The sequence below is a fragment of the Suncus etruscus genome, chromosome 1 (assembly GCF_024139225.1).
Source record: "Suncus etruscus isolate mSunEtr1 chromosome 1, mSunEtr1.pri.cur, whole genome shotgun sequence".
Classification (NCBI taxonomy): domain Eukaryota; kingdom Metazoa; phylum Chordata; class Mammalia; order Eulipotyphla; family Soricidae; genus Suncus; species Suncus etruscus.
In genome coordinates, this window is record NC_064848.1 from 198262754 (window position 1) to 198277699 (window position 14946).

Below are 14946 nucleotides of genomic sequence, written 5' to 3' on the forward strand. Positions count from 1 at the left end.
AGCGCACGAGGCCTTCGTCAGTCCTGCGGCCAGGGCTGCTGGCATGAGTCACCCCGAAGTCGCTTCTGCAGCCCACGGTTCACCGAGCACACCGACAAGTATGCAAACCAGGCCTTGCGGTCCCGGGGCTCAGTCTCCGCTGCGGGAGGCGCCTGTGCCCCTCACCTGTGCCCAGCTGTGTCCGGGGCCCCTGGCGCTCATCGAGGAGGCCTGGGACCGCCTAGGCTCGGCGCCCCCGCGAGGGCAAAGGTGGGGAGGGTGTCCAGGGTGCCCGTGGAACTTGCTTTTCGGTGCCCGATCGCCCTCTCGCGATCCTCCTTGAGCTGGGCAGGACCAAGGCCCGTGCAGACCCGGGCACCGACTCTGCAGTTGCAAAGACAGCCAGCGCGCCGGGGCTGGGCTGGGCTGGGCTGGGACCTGGGGGCGTGGCTTAAGGGGGCGTGGTCGTGCAATTGACATGGGCGTGGCCAGACGCGGGACATAGGCTCGGTGTGGGGGCGTGGTCATATGAGGGGCGGGCTCTGGGCACGAAGCGCAGGCGCACTGGGCCGCTCCGGATGGCGTTTGGAGCTTCTCAGGCCTAGCCTGGTGAGGCTAGTGCAGGGGAACCGTCAGAACCGGATCCGGGGCGTCCGGGTTGAGTCATCGGGACCCCGAACGATTGCTGTGGATGGGGCAGGGAGGTGGACGTGAGAAGAGCGGATGCTGGGACGACTGAGGGGTTGAGGATGGGTACCCCAGGGCTGCGGGGAGAGAGGCCCCAGCTTTCAGGTGGTTCCCGGGGGACAAAAGACCAAGCAAGAACCCCTGCGTCTTGTGAATCCCCCACTCCACCCCAGCCAGGAGACCTGGGCCCATCTGCATGAGGATAAGCCCAGGGGAAAAGGTCAGGACGACCAGCTGGGATGTCGCATTTGTCTGGGTTTGGCCTGGATGCACCCACTATGAGTCCGGGCCTGCAACCCTTGCAGCTCCCAGAAAGGACCCAGTTCTACCTTTTTCTCCTTATCTGCCCCTACTTGGAAGCCTAAGGAAGTGCCTGTTCTCTGATCTTGCATGCCGCCTTTAATTTAAATAACGGGCCTAAGTATCTGGAACAACCTGCCCTTCCTTGCAAAATTTGCCCGGAGGGAGGTCAGGATGCAGAAGGGCACAGCATCCTGAGCAGTGTGCCCTGCCCAGGGAAAGACACATGTCTGCCCATTTGTGCAGTGGTGAGGATGGTGTTCCTCCAAACTGAGGGGCTTGCAGGAGGGAGACCCATGTTGTGTCTTCCCCCCCCCCCCCCCAAATGTGACAAGATTTCAGCTGGAAGAAAAGCCATCAGCTTCAAATTTCCTATCAATGGGTCTATCATTACACTGGAAAAGTCTAGATAATTAAACAATAAAATAAAACTTGCTTCCAGACAAAGCTGTAAATTTCTGTTTCTCCATTTTTCATGCAGAAAGCCTGATGGAATGACAGTTGATTGATGCACTGACCAGAAGGATAAAAACTTGAATGGAAGAGCCCTCTCCTTGTGACTCTGACTGGAGTTGACATGATTTCCAGGGTGACATGAGTCAGACACTAACTTTTAGCAGCAAACACATATTCGGATTTTCCGCCTCCCGTCAAGTTACGGAAATAACGAGATTTACATTACTTGCCCTCTGTTTGCTTTGGGGCACATTAAAAAGAGTGAGTCTGGGGGGGCCAGAGTCATAGCACAGTGGAAAGTATGCCTTGCATGTGACTGACCTGGGTTTGATTCCTGATATCCTACATGATCTCCTGAGCCTGCCAGAAGTAATTCCTGAGTTCAGTGATTTCCTATGTGCAGAGACAGGAATTACCCTGTAACTTTGGTGGGTGTGGACCCAAAACAAAACAAAAAAGTAAATCTTTATCATGTGGCCTTAAGGAGTCAATAATATCAAAACTATCCCAATAGAATAGTATTGAGTGTCAAACAGGCTTTTCTGGACAGAGTTATTTATTTATTTATTTATTTTTATAATGGGAGCAGATCTAATAAGAGGGAGGAATGGATTCTGTGGGGGGGGTTGTTTTGTTTTTTTGTTTGTCTGTTTGTTTGTTTTTCACCCCCAAGAAATGGATTGGAAATGGGGAAAACAAATAGTTGAGAGTGATCCTCTTGGGTACTAGCGATGGGTGGTTGTATTTAAGGAAGAAATATAACCCGTGTTTAGGGGATAGAAACGTTCAAGTCTATGAAATAAATGGGCCTCGTCTTTCCTGATGTTTATATTTTCTAGCAGATGGAAATAGTGCATCACTCAGCGCAGACCCTGATGACAGCTCTCATCTCCAACAACCCTGAGCTTGTGTCCCAGTATGAGAAATTAGACATTCGGGAACAGCAATTCTTGAACGAGGCTTTCCAACAAAAGCAGAATCTCTTTTTACCCATTACCTTGCACTCGCAATCTGATTGGCTCACCTCTCATCCGGAGGATCCCCAAGACTTTGAGCAGTTTTTCAGTGATCCTTACAGAAATAAACCCTCTCCGGAGAAACATCAAATTTATATCCAGTGCATTGGTACCTATTGACAATGTAACGTGTTTGCTTTGGTTTTTGCTTGTGATGTGGTTGCTAACAGGGTAGGGGGAAGCACAGGGTTTTAGGGGTGTTGGTCTGATTCAAGTATACACTTTATAGAGTCCTTGTCAATAATTTAGTGGTGGGAAATTTGGAGTATATTTTGTTTTCAGTACATATTGATGAATGTATGAGTAGTATTATAGTGGATTGGGGAATGGAAAGATAAGATTTTATTGGGGGAAGCACTTTCCTTGCAGGAGGCCAGCCCTGGGCTTAATCTTTAGCATTTCAGATGGTCCCCCTAATCTTTAGTATCGCCTACAGTCCCCCAAACCTGCCAGGAATTATCCCTGAGCGCCTTTGGGTGTGGCCTAAAACATGATTAAAAAAAGGAAAGAGAAAAGTTTGGTTTCTAAGTTATAAAGGGAGGCAAAAAATGGGATATCTGACTTATTTGAAAAGTCTTTACACTTTGGAATTACAGGCTCTCTAGGAAACAGCAGAAGTATTAATGAAGAGTATATCAAATGGCTCAAGACCTATTGTGAAGCATTTTTCTATGGCTTGACTGTCACACTCCTGGAACCAGTTCCTGTCTCTGCGACAAAGTGTTCCTTCCGGGTCAACGATAGCACACATAACCTGCAGATCCACGCAGGTAGATAAAACATCCCCTTAAAAAATTACTTTTGGGGGCCCGGAGAGATAGCACAGCGGCGTTTGCCTTGCAAGCAGCTGATCCAGGACCAAAGGTGGTTGGTTCGAATCCCGGTGTCCCATATGGTCCCCCGTGCCTGCCAGGAGCTATTTCTGAGCAGACAGCCAGGAGTATCCCCTGAGCAATGCCGGGTGTGGCCCAAAAACCAAAAAAAAAAAAATTACTTTTGGAGGCCTGGAGAGATAGCACAGCGGTGTTTGCCTTGCAAACAGCCAATCCAGGACCAAAGGTGGTTGGTTCGAATCCCGGTGTCCCATAGGGTCCCCCGTGCCTGCCAGGAGCTATTTCTGAGCAGACAGCCAGGAGTAACCCCTGAGCACCGCCGGGTGTGACCCAAAAACCAAAAAAAAAAAAATTATTTTTGGGGGCCAGTGAGGTGGCGCTAGAGGTAAGGTATCTGCCTTGCAAGCACTAGCCACGGAAGGACCGAAGTTCGATCTCCCGGTGTCCCATATGGTCCCTCCAAGCCAGGGGCAATTTCTGAGTGCTTAGCCAGGAGTAACCCCTGAGCATCAAACGGGTGTGCCCCCCAAAAACAAAAACAAAAATATATATATATATATTTGAAAAACCAGAGTGATAACAAAGCAGTAGGTCATTTGCTTTGCACACGGACAACCTGGGACAGACCCTGGTTCAATCCCCGGCATCCCATATGATCCCCCAAACCTGCCAGGAGCGATTTCTGAGTGCAAAACCATGAGTAACCCCTGAGCACTGCCAGGTGTGACCCAAAACAAAAAATAATATTTTTAGTCCAGGGCAATAGCACAGAGGGTAGCGTGTTTGCTTTTCATGCACCTGACCCAGGTTTGATGCCTGGCATCCCATTTGGTCCTCCGAGCCTGCCAGGAGTAATTTCTGAGCACAGAGCCAAGTGTAACCCCTGTGTACTGCTGGATATGACCTAATGCTCTCCCAAATTACTTTATTTAAACACTGTGGTTTACAGAATTGTGCATCATACAGTTGTTTCTGGCCTTCAGTATTCTAAAACCAATCCTACCACCAGTGTAACATTCTCTCCATCATTGTCCCCAGTTTATCCACCCTTCCCCAAGCCTGTCGCCTAGATAGGCACAAAATAATTTGATTTATATTGCTTGCTCCAATTAAATGGTACTGGGCTTCTTAAAAATAAAGTTCAGTGGGGGCCAGAGAGATAGCATGGAGGTAAGGTGTTTGCCTTGCATGTAGAAGGACAGTGGTTCGAATCCTGGCATCTAATATAGTCCTCCGAGCCTGCCAGGAGTGATTTCTGAGTGTAGAACCAGGAGTAACCCCTGAGCACTGCTGGGTGTAACCAACCTCCCCCCGCCCCACCAAAAAAGGAAAACAGTTCAGTGACTGAAAATTTGTGAAAATGTTCTCTCTCCCACTGGGGTCATTCAGTCATTGTCTGAAGTTGTGTATTCTAAAATATCTGTGTATTTCTTTTTGAATAGGGCAGATTCTGAAATTCTTGAAAAAGAGGAAACCCCGAGATGCCTTCTGCATTGTGGGGATAACGATGATCGATCTTTACCCAAGAGATTCCTGGAATTTTGTCTTTGGACAGGCCTCTTTGACAGATGGTATTTCTTTTTGACATTTCTTTGGGGGGGGGGGTGTGCTGTTCTTGAGAACACTTGAAGATGTTGCAATAGGGGAAAACTTGAAGTAGTGATAATGAATATTTGAAAGGTATCGTGCTACCCAGGCAGTGTGTATTGTGTAATAGTCTCCAGAGATCTGGGTTCCTTCTGTCGTTCCCTGTTCATGCCATACATGACCGGAAAGCGTATACACTATTTATTTATTTATTATTTATTTTCAGATCATTCACTAAAGGTACCTGTGTATAAAAAATGGGTAGAATGCCTGGCACATATAGAAGCATTTAACATAGTTGCTGTGAAATGACAACAGTAGGTAGAATGCGAGGGATAGTACAGAAGTTAAGGACTTGCCTTGTAGGGGCCTGACCCAGGTTCTATTCCCAGCATTCCATGTCCCCAGAGCCCTGCCAGGAGTAATCATCCCTGAGCACAGAGCGAGGAGTAAGTCCTGAGTATCACAAGGAGTGGCCAAACAGACTGAAAAGAAAAGAATAGAGTGGAAAATAGTAGCTAGGTGAATTAGAGTTTTGAGCCTTCATAAACTGAGATGAAACTCTGATTGTTTTCACAGCTGTCTTCAAGAGTTAGGGTGGCCATAAACTGATGTGTAAAAATGTTTCTCTGGGTGCCCTGAAATAGTATAGCAGGTAGGGCACTTGTCTTGTATGTGGCAGGTCTGTGGTCTGTTCCTGAATCCTGCTAGGAATGATCCCTGAGCACAGAGCCAGGAGTAAGTCCTGAGCACAGATGGATATGTCCCCCAAAATAACAATTGTTTTTCACCTTTGGACCTTTTTCTTTTTTTTTTTGCATAAAGTGAATTCAGTTTTTGACTTGATTATTGGAAATTCCACATGGTAATTAATATTGTAGCTACAAAGGCTCCAGGAGCGTGCCCACCTAGGTCTGTCTGCCTTATTCTTTCTGCCTCTCTTTGCTTCTTTTCTCCCTGCCCCTCCATTTTTGCTCTGGTTTATCTATGCTCAAATCCCCTCTACTCCCCACTCCAGGCTGTAAGAAGCTAGACCATCTAATGACCATCTAGGGAAATGGTTCCTTAGATTTTAGGGTTTGGGAGTACCCCAACTAAACTTCATGGGCTGATGGACTTTATGTATAGACATTGCATTAGATCTATTGGGGGATTAGGGACTCGGACTAGTTTTACACATTCATCAGCGAGAGGAGGCAGAACACTAGCTATGTATGAGAATCCCTTGCCCCATCTTCTCCGTCATTTTTAATTTCCATTTATTGTCCTACATGGTCCTCATGACTCAATACATTCTCTTAGACCTTATGTCCCCATTGTCTTCTGAATTGTGTATGTGTGTGGGGAGCACACCCAGTGATGCTCAAGAGTTACTCCTAGTTCTGCACTCAGAAGTTATTCCTAGCAGGTTCAGAAGACCAGAATGGATGCTGCGCATCCAACCTGGGTTGGCCACATGCAAGCCAAACACCCTACCCAATGTACTATCGCTCAGGCTCCTATTTTCTGGTCTTTTGACCCTAGCTAATTTTGCCTTGCATTCAGAAGGACCGTGGTTTGAATCCTGGCATCCCATATGGTCCGCAGAGCCTTCCAGGAGCGATTTCTGAGCATAGAGCCAGGAGTAACCGCTGAGTGCTACTGGGTGTGACCCAGAAACCAAAAAAAAAAAAAAAAAAAAAAAAAGAAAAGAAAAAAATAAGAAATAGGGGGCCCGGAGAGATAGCACAGCGGCATTTGCCTTGCAAGCAGCCGATGCAGGACCAAAGGTGGTTGGTTCGAATCCCGGTGTCCCATATGGTCCCCCGTGCCTGCCAGGAGCTATTTCTGAGCAGACAGCCAGGAGGAACCCCTGAGCAACGCCAGGTGTGGCCCAAAATCCAAAAAAAAAAAAAAAGAAATAAGAAATAAACTTGTGGGTCAGAGTGGCAGCACAATGGTGGGGCATTTGCCTTGCATGCTGCTGATCCAGGACAGATGTAGGTTTAATCCCCGGCATCCTATACGGTCCCCCGAGCCAAGAGTGATTTCTGAGTGCAGAGCCAGGAGTAAGCCTTGAGCATCACTGGGTGTGCCCCCACAAACAAAAGAAAACAAAACAAGAATAAACTTGTTTGAGCTTAATTTTTTGCTTTGTTTTGTTTGGGGGCCACACTCAGTGATGCTCAAGGCTTACTGCTGGCTCTGCTCTCAGGAATCACTTCTGACAAGTACTCCAGGGACCATATGGGATGCTGGAGCTCAAATCTGACTTGTCACATCCAGCACAAGCACGTGATCCACTGTACAATCTCTCTTCCTTGTTACAATCTTCTTCCTTGTTACTTTTATTTATTTATTTATTTATTTATTCATTAAATAAATAAATTGGGGGGGGGGCACACCTGGCAGCACTCAGAGGCTACTTCTGGCTCAGAAATCACTAAATCACTTTTTTTGTTTGTTTTTTTGGTTTTTGGATTTTTGGGCCACATCTGGTTACTCCTGGCCATGTGCTCAGAAATTGCTCCTGGCTTGGGGACCATATGGGATGCCGTGGGATCGAACAGTGGTCCATCCTAGGTTAGCAGGTGCAAAGCAGACACCCTACTGCTTGTGCCACTGCTCCAACCCCACTAAACCACTAAATCTCAGGGAACCATATAGGATGCCGGGATCAGGTCAGCCTCATGGAAGGCAAATGCCCTACTCACTGTGCTGTCTCTCTGGCCCCCTTTATTACTTTTAAATGGCCAAGGCCTAAGTGAAAATGTCAGAATGGTGTAACACCGCCATGGAATAAGTTTACCTGGGGAGCTCTGACCTCTGAGGGTAATTGGGGCCTCTGGGTGTGGCCCAGAAATAAACAAACAAAAAAAATCTTTTGATTGTTCCTTAAAAAGAAGGGCCTGGTGCATATTTGTGCTTTCATTGTGCCATTTTTAATTCGTTTTGTTTTGGGGTCACATCCAGTAGTGCTTAGGAGTCAATCCTGGCTCTGTACTCAGGAATCACTCCTGGTGGGCTCAGGGGACCCTATGTGGTGCTGGGGATCAAACCCCCCTGGGTGGGCCATGTGCAAGGCAAATGCCCTACTGACCATACTGTCACTCTGGCTAGATTTGCAATCAAAATTTGTTCTTTGAGGAAAGCAATGTTTTTCCTTTGTGTAAAACAAAACTAATAGCCTCCAGTTTCTAAAGAAATTGACCCAAGAAATTGACTGAGGGGCCGGAGAGATAGCATGGAGGTAAGGCGTTTGCTTTGCATGCACAAAGACAGTGTTCAAATCCCGGCATCCCATATGGTCCCTCGAACCTGCCAGGAGGGATTTCTGAGTGTAGAGCTAGGAGTAACCCCTGAGCACTGCCGGGTATGACCCAAAAAACAAAAAAAACAAACAAAAAAAAGAAATTGACTGAGTTTCTCAGAGCTGTGCAGAGCAGAGATATAGAGACCTGACTGCTTATGATAGGGAAAGGGGGGGGGGTAGGGAGAGCACCCCTAGGCTTGATCTCAGGCACACACTATGGCAGAAGCTGTCTTCCCGACCAATGCCCCCGGCCATCTCTTTGCCTCCCAGATTCTGTCTCAGACTGGGGTCCCTAACCCTTGTTTTGTAGGCGTGGGGATTTTCAGCTTTGCCAGATATTGCAATGACTTCTACAGCCCCCACTACAAAGGCAGAGTGAAGAAGCAGAAAGTATCTCCTAGTGACTATTCCATTTTCAACGACTATTACCTTCCCGAAGTCACTAGTGTCCTGCTGCTGCGATCTTGTAAGGTAAGTTGTGCAAGACACTCAACAGGGGGCTGGAGTGATAGTATAGAGAGGACAGTGTTGGCTTTGCATGCAGGGAATCGGGTTGAATCCCATATGGTCCCCTATGGTGGCCAGGAGTGATTCCTGAGTGCAGAAGCAGGAGTAACCCTTGAGCACCACTGGGTGTAGCTCTCCCTCTGCTCCCCCTTTCTGGATGCTGAAGGGAGATAAAGTGACATCCATGGCACCCCTTCATTAACAGTAGTACAAACCACTGTCAAAAAAGAAAAGAGAGGGGCCAGAGTGATAGCACACGGTAGGGTGTTTGCCTTGCCTGTAGCCAACCTGGGAATGACTCAGGTTCCATCCCTGCCATCCCATATAGTCCCCCGAGCCTGCCAGGAGCAATTTTTGAGTGCAGAGCCAGGAGTAACCCCTGAGTGCCACTGAGTGTGGCCCAAGAACCAAAAAAAAGAAAAGAGAGTGAAGTAAAATGCTGCCCGAGAAGCAGACAGGGGAGGGTGAGTGGGAAGGAAGAGGGCATCAGGAAGGGTGAGAGAGGGAAACTGGGGATGTTGGTGGTGGGAAATATGCACTGGTGAAGGTGGTTGTACATTGAATGACTATAATTCAATCTTGAACAACTTTATCTGTGTGTGTGGGGGAAACTTTGTAATCACAGTACTTAAATTAAAATTTGCTTAAAAATGTTACATTTAAAACAAAAACTCAGGTCAAATTATCAGGAGTGTATATTGCTTATGTATATTGTGGGTGGGTGAGACTGTCAGTAAAAGCAGAATCAGAGTTAGAGAGACAGTTCAGTGGTTAGAGCACTTGCCTTGCACGTGGCCAACCCAAGTTCAAATCTCAGCATCCCATAGGGTCCTCACTAGCCCCACCAAAAGTAACTCCTGAGTACAGAGTCAGGAGTTACCCCTGAGCACCATCAGGTGTCTCCCCCCCCAAAAAAAAACAAACCAAAGAAAAAGAAATAGGAGCTGGAGCAATAGTATAGTGAGTAAAGTGCTTGCCTTGTCTGCGACTGACCCGGGTTTGATCCTCAGCAAACCCAGGCATCTTCTAGGGTTCTCTGAGTCTGCCAAGAGTGATCCTTGAGATCCATTGGGGGTGACCCCTAAACAACACCCAAATTAATTTTGAGATCAGAAGGATACTGGGGATAGAACCCAGCTTGGCCGCATACAAGGCAAGTACCTTACCCACGTGTCACTCCAGCTCCAAGCTGAAGCCTTTGAACAGATGGAGGTTTTGGAGATGATGGCAAGTGAGTTGGTTACTATAAATGTGTGTCTTTGGTTGGTTGGTTGGTTGGTTTGGGGATCACACTTGGTGGCACTCCGGATACACTTGGGTTACTCCTGGTTATGAGCTCAGAAATCGCTCCTGGCAGGTTCAGGGGACTCTATGGGATGTCGGGGATTGAGCACAGGTCAGCTGAGTGCAAGGTAAACACTCTACCCATTGTGCTATTGCTCCGGCCCTAGTCCCGTGTGTGTGTGTGTGTGTGTGTGTGTGTGTGTGTGTGTGTGTGTGTGTGTGTGTGTGTGTGTGTGTATGTGTGTGTGTGTGTGTGTGTGTTGGACAAAAGAGCATGAGAAAGGGGCTTGTGGCTCCTTCACCGTGAATATCTTGCAGACCCTAAGTCACGAGGTTGGCCACATATTCGGACTGCGCCACTGCCAGTGGCTAGCATGCCTCATGCAAGGGTCCAACCACCTGGAGGAAGCCGATCGCCGCCCCCTCAACCTCTGCCCCATCTGCCTGCGTAAGCTGCAGTGCGCCATCGGCTTCAAAATTGTGGAAAGATACAAGGTCAGTGGTGGGGGTGGCCGGGGAGTCCCGAAAGGGAAGTGGTTAGACATATAGGCAAGCAACTACCATTTTCTATTAGGCTCTTTTCTGGGGCTGGTATTTCACGGAGGAAATTAGCGCAGAGCGAAGCAGGAAACTGTGGTCTGTGAAAACATGCAAAGGAAAAAAACTTATTCAAAAAGGTGGCCTGGCTCCTGGGTGCCTGCCTGACTCTCAGAGGGAGAACTGGCGGGAAAATGGGGTTCAGCAGTTGGTGGTCAGTCTCTTGGCTCTGCAGAAGTGTACAGAGGACTATGCAGTATGACACACCTATTTTTTTTTTTTTTTTGGGTCACACCCGGCAGGTTCAGGGGTTACTCCTGGCTCTGTGCTCAGAAATCACTCCTGGCAGGCATGAGAGACCATATTGGATGCTAGGATTCGAACCACCGTCCATCCTGGGCCGGCTACATGCAAGGAAAACGCCTTACCACTGTGCTATCTCTCCGGCCCAACACATTTCTTTTTTTTTTTTAAATCCTCATGGATGATCTTTGCCCCTGTTTGCAGAGTGCAGTAGACTGTGCACTTTTTTCTGTTTGTTTGTTTTTGGGTCACACCTAGCGGCACTCAAGGGTTACTCCTGGCTCTGAGCTCAGAAATCACTCCTGGCAGCCACGGGGGACCATATGGGATGCCAGGAATCGAACCACTGTCCGTCCTGGGTCTGCTGCGTGCGAGGCAAATGCCCTACTGCTGTGCTATCAATTTGGCCCCTGGACTGTGTTCTTCTTGCATGTCAAATATTGTTTCTGGTTCCTTGAACCCTTATCAAATGGGACAATCTGTGCTGGGTGATATGCCGTGCTGATTGGGGTGACCTGATTTAGAGGTTTGGAGCGCTCGAGCCCGAAAGGGGTGAATCTTGCGGTTGATATGTCCTGTCTGAATCCTGTTTCTCAAGGCGCTGGTGAAGTGGATTGAAGATGACGAAGCGGCCCGTCCCCTCTGTGCTGTCACTACGAAATCTGCTGGGGAAGACGTCACAGGTTTGCTGAAACCCGTGGAAGCCTTCAAGGACTGGAAGGAGTGGATCGGGAGATGCCTCGCCTTTCTCCAAAGAGAAGAAACTTCCAGAGTGACTCATTAAAGCCCACGCTCTCGCACAGATGCTTTTACATTCGGGTGGGAAAGTTCTCGGGAACTGCTAATTAATTTTGTGCCCTTGTATCAAATGCAGCTGAGATTTGAAATTCCTTTAAGATGCATTTTTTTGTTTGTTTGTTTTGGGTCACACCCGGCAGCGCTCATTGGCTACTCCTGGCTCTATGTTCAGAAATCACTCCTGGCAGGCTCGGGGGACCATATGGGATTCTGGGATTCAAACAGCCATCCACCTGCATGCAAGGCAAATGCCTTACCTCCATGCTATCTCTCTGACCCCACATTTTTTTGTTTGAATTAAGTACTTTTGGATTGGAGGCCACACTCGGCAGTGATCAAGCTCATGCTTGGCTTTGCATTCAGATGGGGCTTAGAGAGGATTAGGGCACATTATAAGTGGCTTGGCCAGATTAACCCCAGGTTGGTTGTGTGCAAGACAAGTATCCTACCTGCTATATTCTCTCCAGGCCCCCTGAGATACATTCTAATATTTTTTGTTTATATTTGGGTTTTGTTGTTGTTTTTTGGGGGGGCCACACCCAGTGATACTCAGGGGTTACTCCTGACTATGCACTCAGACATTGCTCCGGACTTGGGGGATTATATGGGATGGCAGGGATTGAACCTCTGTCTGTCCTGGGTCAGCTGCATGCAAGGCAAATGCCCTACCACTGTACTATCACTGAGGCTCCTAATATATATATATATATATATATATTTATATATATATATATATATATATATATATATATATATATATATTTGGTTTTGTGGGCCACACCCTGCAGTCCTCAGGAATTACTCCCTTCTCTGCACTCAGAAATTGCTCCTGGCAGGCTTAGGGGACCATGTGGGCTGCTGGGGATCTAACCTAGGTCTGTCTGATCGAACCTAGGACCACTATGCTATCACTCCAGTCCCATACATTCTAATATATATATTATATTATATTATTATATATTATTAATATATATAGGTGTTTGGTCCACACCTGGTGATGCTTAGGGGTTATTAGGGGTTACTCCTGTCTATGCCCTCAGAAATCACTCCTTTCTTGGGGGACCATATAGGATGCCGGGGGATTGAACCACGGTCTGTCCTAGGCTAGTGTGGGCAAGGCAGATGCCTTACCCCTTGTACCACCACTCTGGCTCACATTCTAATTTTTCTTTTTTGTTGTTGTTGTTTTTTTGTATTTTGGGTCACATCCAGCAGTGCTCAGGAGTTACTCCTGGCTCTATGCTCAGAAATCGCTCCTGGTAAGCTCGGGGAACCACATGGGATGCCGGAATTCAAACCACCATCCTTCTGCATACAAGGCAAACAAACACCTTACTTCCAAGCTATCTCTTAGGCCCCACATTCTAATATTTTTAATGGTTTATTTATTTATTTTGGGTGGTGGTGGGTGAGGCCACAACCAGCAGTGCTCAGGTTTCTCCTAATTCTGCACTTAGGAATTACTTCTGGCGCTGGTGCTTAGGGGATTCTAAATACCTTTGCTCCATCCCTGTGAGATACAGTTTAGTTAAAGTAGCCTATGAACCTCCTCCTCTATCCTAGTAGCTGGGGGGAATTATTTTCCCTCTTCAAATGTATTTATATTTCACATGGGAGGTAGGACATGTAGTGATTGGTGAGTAAAGAAATTGGTATGTGTGGGGCCAGAGTGATAGCACAGCAGTAAGGCGTTTGCCTTGAATGTGGCCAACACAGGACAGACCCTGGTTCGAATCCCGGCATCCCATATGGTCTCCCAAGCCTGCCAGGAGCGACTTCTAAGTGCAGAGCCAGGAATAACCACCAGGTGTGACCAAACACCCCTCCCACCCCCCCAAAAAAGTGCTGTGTCTCAAGATTGTCTTTCTGGGGCTGGAGAGATAACACAGCGGTAGGGCATTTGCCTTGCATGAGGCCGACGCAGGGTGGACCCCAGTTTGATCCCTGGCATCCCATACGGTCCCCTGAGCCTGCAAGGAGTGATTTCTGAGTGCAGAGCTAAGAGTAACCCCTGAGCACTGCTGGATGTAGCCAAAAAAATTGTATTCTGAGGAACACAATCTTCAGTGGGGAAATAGCCAGTTCTGCTGTTTGTGTTTTCCTTGTTAGGAGCCTACACTCAGCTGTGCTTGTAACTAACTCCTGGCTCTATTCTCAGGGATCACTCCTGGAGGTGCTCAGGACCCCATCAGTGTCAGGAATCGAGTCCAGATCAGCCTCATGCAAAGCGAGCGTCCTGTCCTGGGCCCTTGGTTTCCATTCTGGTTTAGACGGGGCATCCCTACATTGTCAGCCCAACCAAATCACTTCCCTCACTTCCCTTCTGCAAACTCCCCCTCGCTCCAGGATGTCATACTGCTTATCAGCATATTCTTGCCAGCAGCCACAACTCCTTGTAGTTCATGGTAGCAAAAGAGGAACCCAGACATTTACAGGCCAAACAAAAATCCCTTCTACTCAAGTCTGGGCTTTTAGTGGTGGAGATGGTGCATTGTCCTACGACATTGCTTAGCCTGGGCTTGATGCAGACTGGAAGGGGCCTCGGCCTGTGGTGGGTTATAACTCTCCTTAGGCCCCTTAGTGGTACGCTCAGGCCTGTAGGACCTTGTGGGGGAGTGGGTCATACCCACACACAACTGTTTTGCTTGGGGTGAGGTCAGGCTCCGAAGAATGATGATATCACTGTTCCTGTGGCCATATTGTCTGCTGTGGGCTATCACAGCCATGGACATCAGTGGGATTTGTCAGCAGCTGAGGAATGTGGAGAGTTGAAGACCTTGGAATTAACACGCCATCCTGGAAATCTAGTAATCATGTCACTGTTGGCCCTGGTGAATAGTAGGGCCTGTATCACATGACCACTTCGAGGGAAGAACTCAAGAAGTGACACTTTGTAGAACACGGACCCCAAAGTCTTGTCAGGTTCAGGTGGAGTCTTCTTACTTCTGCTCCTCCTTCCTCCAAGCCCACTTGGCCATGTGATATAGGTTGTATCTGCTGCCACTCAGCATAGGGACAGTGTGACAGACTGAGAAAGTCTTTTTTTTTATTTATTTTTGGGCCACCCCCCAGTGATGCATGGGTGTACTCCTGGCTATGCGCTCAGAAATTGCTCCTGGCTTGGAGAACCATATGGGACGCCAGGGGATTGAACCGCGGTCCATCCTGGGTCAGCCACATGTAAGGCAAACCTACTGCTGCAACATCACTCCAGCCTCAAACTGAGAGTCTTGTTTTCTTTTCTTTTTTTTTTTTTTTGTTTTTGTTTTTGTTTTTGGGCCACACCTGGCAGCGCTCAGGGGTTACTCCTGGCTATCTACTCAGAAATCGCTCCTGGCAGGGCACGGGGAACCACATGGGACTCCGG

General features: G+C 47.9%; 1 protein-coding gene across 3 annotated transcripts; it reads left to right on the plus strand.

The window, feature by feature from the left end:
* Positions 1 to 533: 533 nt before the first annotated feature.
* Positions 534 to 11677, plus strand: AMZ2 (archaelysin family metallopeptidase 2). 3 transcript variants are annotated; one of them, XM_049780202.1, is made up of 8 exons: positions 541 to 588; positions 1448 to 1683; positions 2265 to 2547; positions 3035 to 3208; positions 4714 to 4842; positions 8461 to 8621; positions 10260 to 10436; positions 11380 to 11677. In XM_049780202.1, exons 2-8 carry the CDS (start codon positions 1561 to 1563, stop codon positions 11563 to 11565), a joined length of 1233 nt encoding a protein of 410 aa, XP_049636159.1. In that variant the 5' UTR covers positions 541 to 588; positions 1448 to 1560; the 3' UTR covers positions 11566 to 11677. The 3 variants fall into 3 exon arrangements, with proteins under 3 accessions (XP_049636176.1, XP_049636159.1, XP_049636167.1); XM_049780210.1 differs by lacking the exon at positions 541 to 588 and adding an exon at positions 611 to 683 and having other exon boundaries at positions 1452 to 1683; XM_049780219.1 differs by lacking the exon at positions 4714 to 4842 and having other exon boundaries at positions 534 to 588.
* The last annotated feature ends 3269 nt before the right edge of the window (positions 11678 to 14946 follow it).

Excerpts from the sequence above, each read along its gene's own strand:
- AMZ2 (XM_049780202.1), top strand. The coding sequence starts at position 1,561 with ATGAGTCAGACACTAACTTTTAGCAGCAAACACATATTCGGATTTTCC. Across the intron at positions 1,684-2,264 it reads TTTGGGGCACATTAAAAAGA|ATGGAAATAGTGCATCACTC; the intron begins GTGAGTCTGGGG and ends ATTTTCTAGCAG. Across the intron at positions 3,209-4,713 it reads TAACCTGCAGATCCACGCAG|GGCAGATTCTGAAATTCTTG; the intron begins GTAGATAAAACA and ends CTTTTTGAATAG.